The sequence below is a fragment of the Rattus rattus genome, chromosome 4 (assembly GCF_011064425.1).
Source record: "Rattus rattus isolate New Zealand chromosome 4, Rrattus_CSIRO_v1, whole genome shotgun sequence".
In the NCBI taxonomy this organism is placed as follows: Eukaryota; Metazoa; Chordata; class Mammalia; order Rodentia; family Muridae; genus Rattus; species Rattus rattus.
The window spans coordinates 90,930,189-90,932,063 of record NC_046157.1 but is presented as its reverse complement, the minus strand read 5'-3'; the positions used below and the strand labels follow the sequence as shown (position 1 = coordinate 90,932,063).

Here is a 1,875-nt window from a genome sequence, read left to right as displayed (position 1 = left end):
TCCCCTAACCCTAACTAAGACAGGGTCAGGTCCCTTCCATAATCCTGAGGTCAAATCTTTCCAACGGACCAGACCTTCCTTATTTCTTTTTCCTCTCCAATGTCTATCAGCTGCTGAACAATTATTCTTATCTACTAACAAAAAGTTTAAAATATAGAGTGGTACAAAGGCAGGATTTAGCAGGGTGGGAACCCGGTCCCCTGTTTTAACCAGGTCCTGACAAAAAGGGATTGGTCTGAGGGATAAACTGTGTCTGGGTAGGTTCTACCCCAGGAGTATTCATGGCTCCGTACACTCTGGCTTGTGGGCCCCGGAGCGGGCCCCGTCTCCCGTTTCCCGGAAGGTTTAAAGGCTGCCCTTCAACATCTTCCTTAGATCTACACTCACTTCTCCAGTGATGGCCTTTACGGCACCGAGGGCATAATCCAGAGTCTCCTATCTTTCTGTTCTGAGGGCACACTCTTTTAAAATGTCCAGGTTGTCCACACCTGAAACAAGCCCTGGTTCCTCCGTTTCCCTTCCGCATGGCCGCAGCCATGACCTGTCCCATCACATAATTCCCATCAATTTCTTTACACAATCTAATATAGTCAATCAAACTCTTATTCTTATGAGATCTAATAACCTCCTTACACCATTTATTAGAATTCTCATACGCCAATTGTTTCACTAAAGGCATAGCTGTATCAATATCTCCAAAGAGCTTCCCAGCCAACTGTAATAATCTATCCGCAAATTCCTGGAAAGGTTCCGAGGGTCCCTGTACGACCTTCGATAATTGTTCTCCAGCTGCTTTATTGGGCAGGGCCTTCCAAGCTTTAACTGCCGCTGTGGAAATTTGAGCATAAACGGCAGGGTCATATTGAATCTGGGCTGGAAGGGTCGCATATTGCCCTGTTCCCGTCAACATTTCTAGATCCCTCTGGGGAAATCCTGCTTGCGCATTAAGTCTAGCTAATTGTGTACACTGTTCTTGAAATTCTCCCCTCCATAATAGAAAGTCTCCACCACTCAATACTGCCCTACATAACTGTTGCCAATCTCCAGGAGTCAGAGTGGATGCAACATAGGACTCAAAAATGGCAGAAGTAAAGGGAGCAAGGGGACCATAGGAAGAAACTGCCTCTTTCAGGTTTTTCAACTCCTTAAAACTCAGAGGAGCATGTTGTCTTCTGGATTGACCTGCATTGTTGGGGTCCGGGACCTCAACAACCGGATACGCCGCTCCTTGTCCAAGGGGAGGCTCAGGGAAAATTACCCCTCTCCTTGTAGCCTTGTCTTCACAACACCACTCCAAGGAAGAATAGGGTTTATAGGCAGGAGGAGCAGTAGCTCCTTCTCCTGTAAAGAAGGGATTTACACTAGGGGGACGAGATTTTGATCTCTCAGTGGCCCTGTGCTTATTAATCTTCCTCTTAGGCACCTCTATTTCCTCTACTGAAGTCTCTCCTTCCTCATCCTCGGAGCAAGACTCCTGATCTGAATCAGAGGTTTGTAAGGACCTATGAGAGGGATCATCTTGCGCCGCTCCAGATGTTCTTTCTATCTCTGACATCTGTCCCCTAATTTTAGCGTTAGTGCTCATGAGAGCATCCTTGACCAATCTCCACAAGGAAAGCGTGGCGGCAGGAATGCTCTCGGGGCCACATCTCCGCAGCATTCTTTGTAAATCTCTCATAACCTGTTCCCAATCAGGAATATTAAGCCCTCCTGAATGAACAAACCAAGGACTAGTCCTTTCTAATGTTTTAATAAATTCTTTAACTGTTTCTTCCTTTACACCAATTCCCTGTTGCTCGAGCAAAGTAACTATCTGATCAGCTAGCTGTGAAGTAGAATTCGCAGTTCCCATGGCGCGAAAAATTTTCCTTTTCG

At 46.2% G+C, this 1,875-nt stretch overlaps 1 protein-coding gene across 1 annotated transcript; it reads right to left on the bottom strand.

The window, feature by feature from the left end:
- Nucleotides 1-205: 205 nt before the first annotated feature.
- LOC116898428 (endogenous retrovirus group K member 6 Gag polyprotein-like) lies at nucleotides 206-1,852 on the bottom strand. The gene has a single exon (XM_032899706.1). The coding sequence runs from the start codon at nucleotides 1,850-1,852 to the stop codon at nucleotides 206-208; it is 1,647 nt and encodes a 548-aa protein (XP_032755597.1).
- Nucleotides 1,853-1,875: the final 23 nt, after the last annotated feature.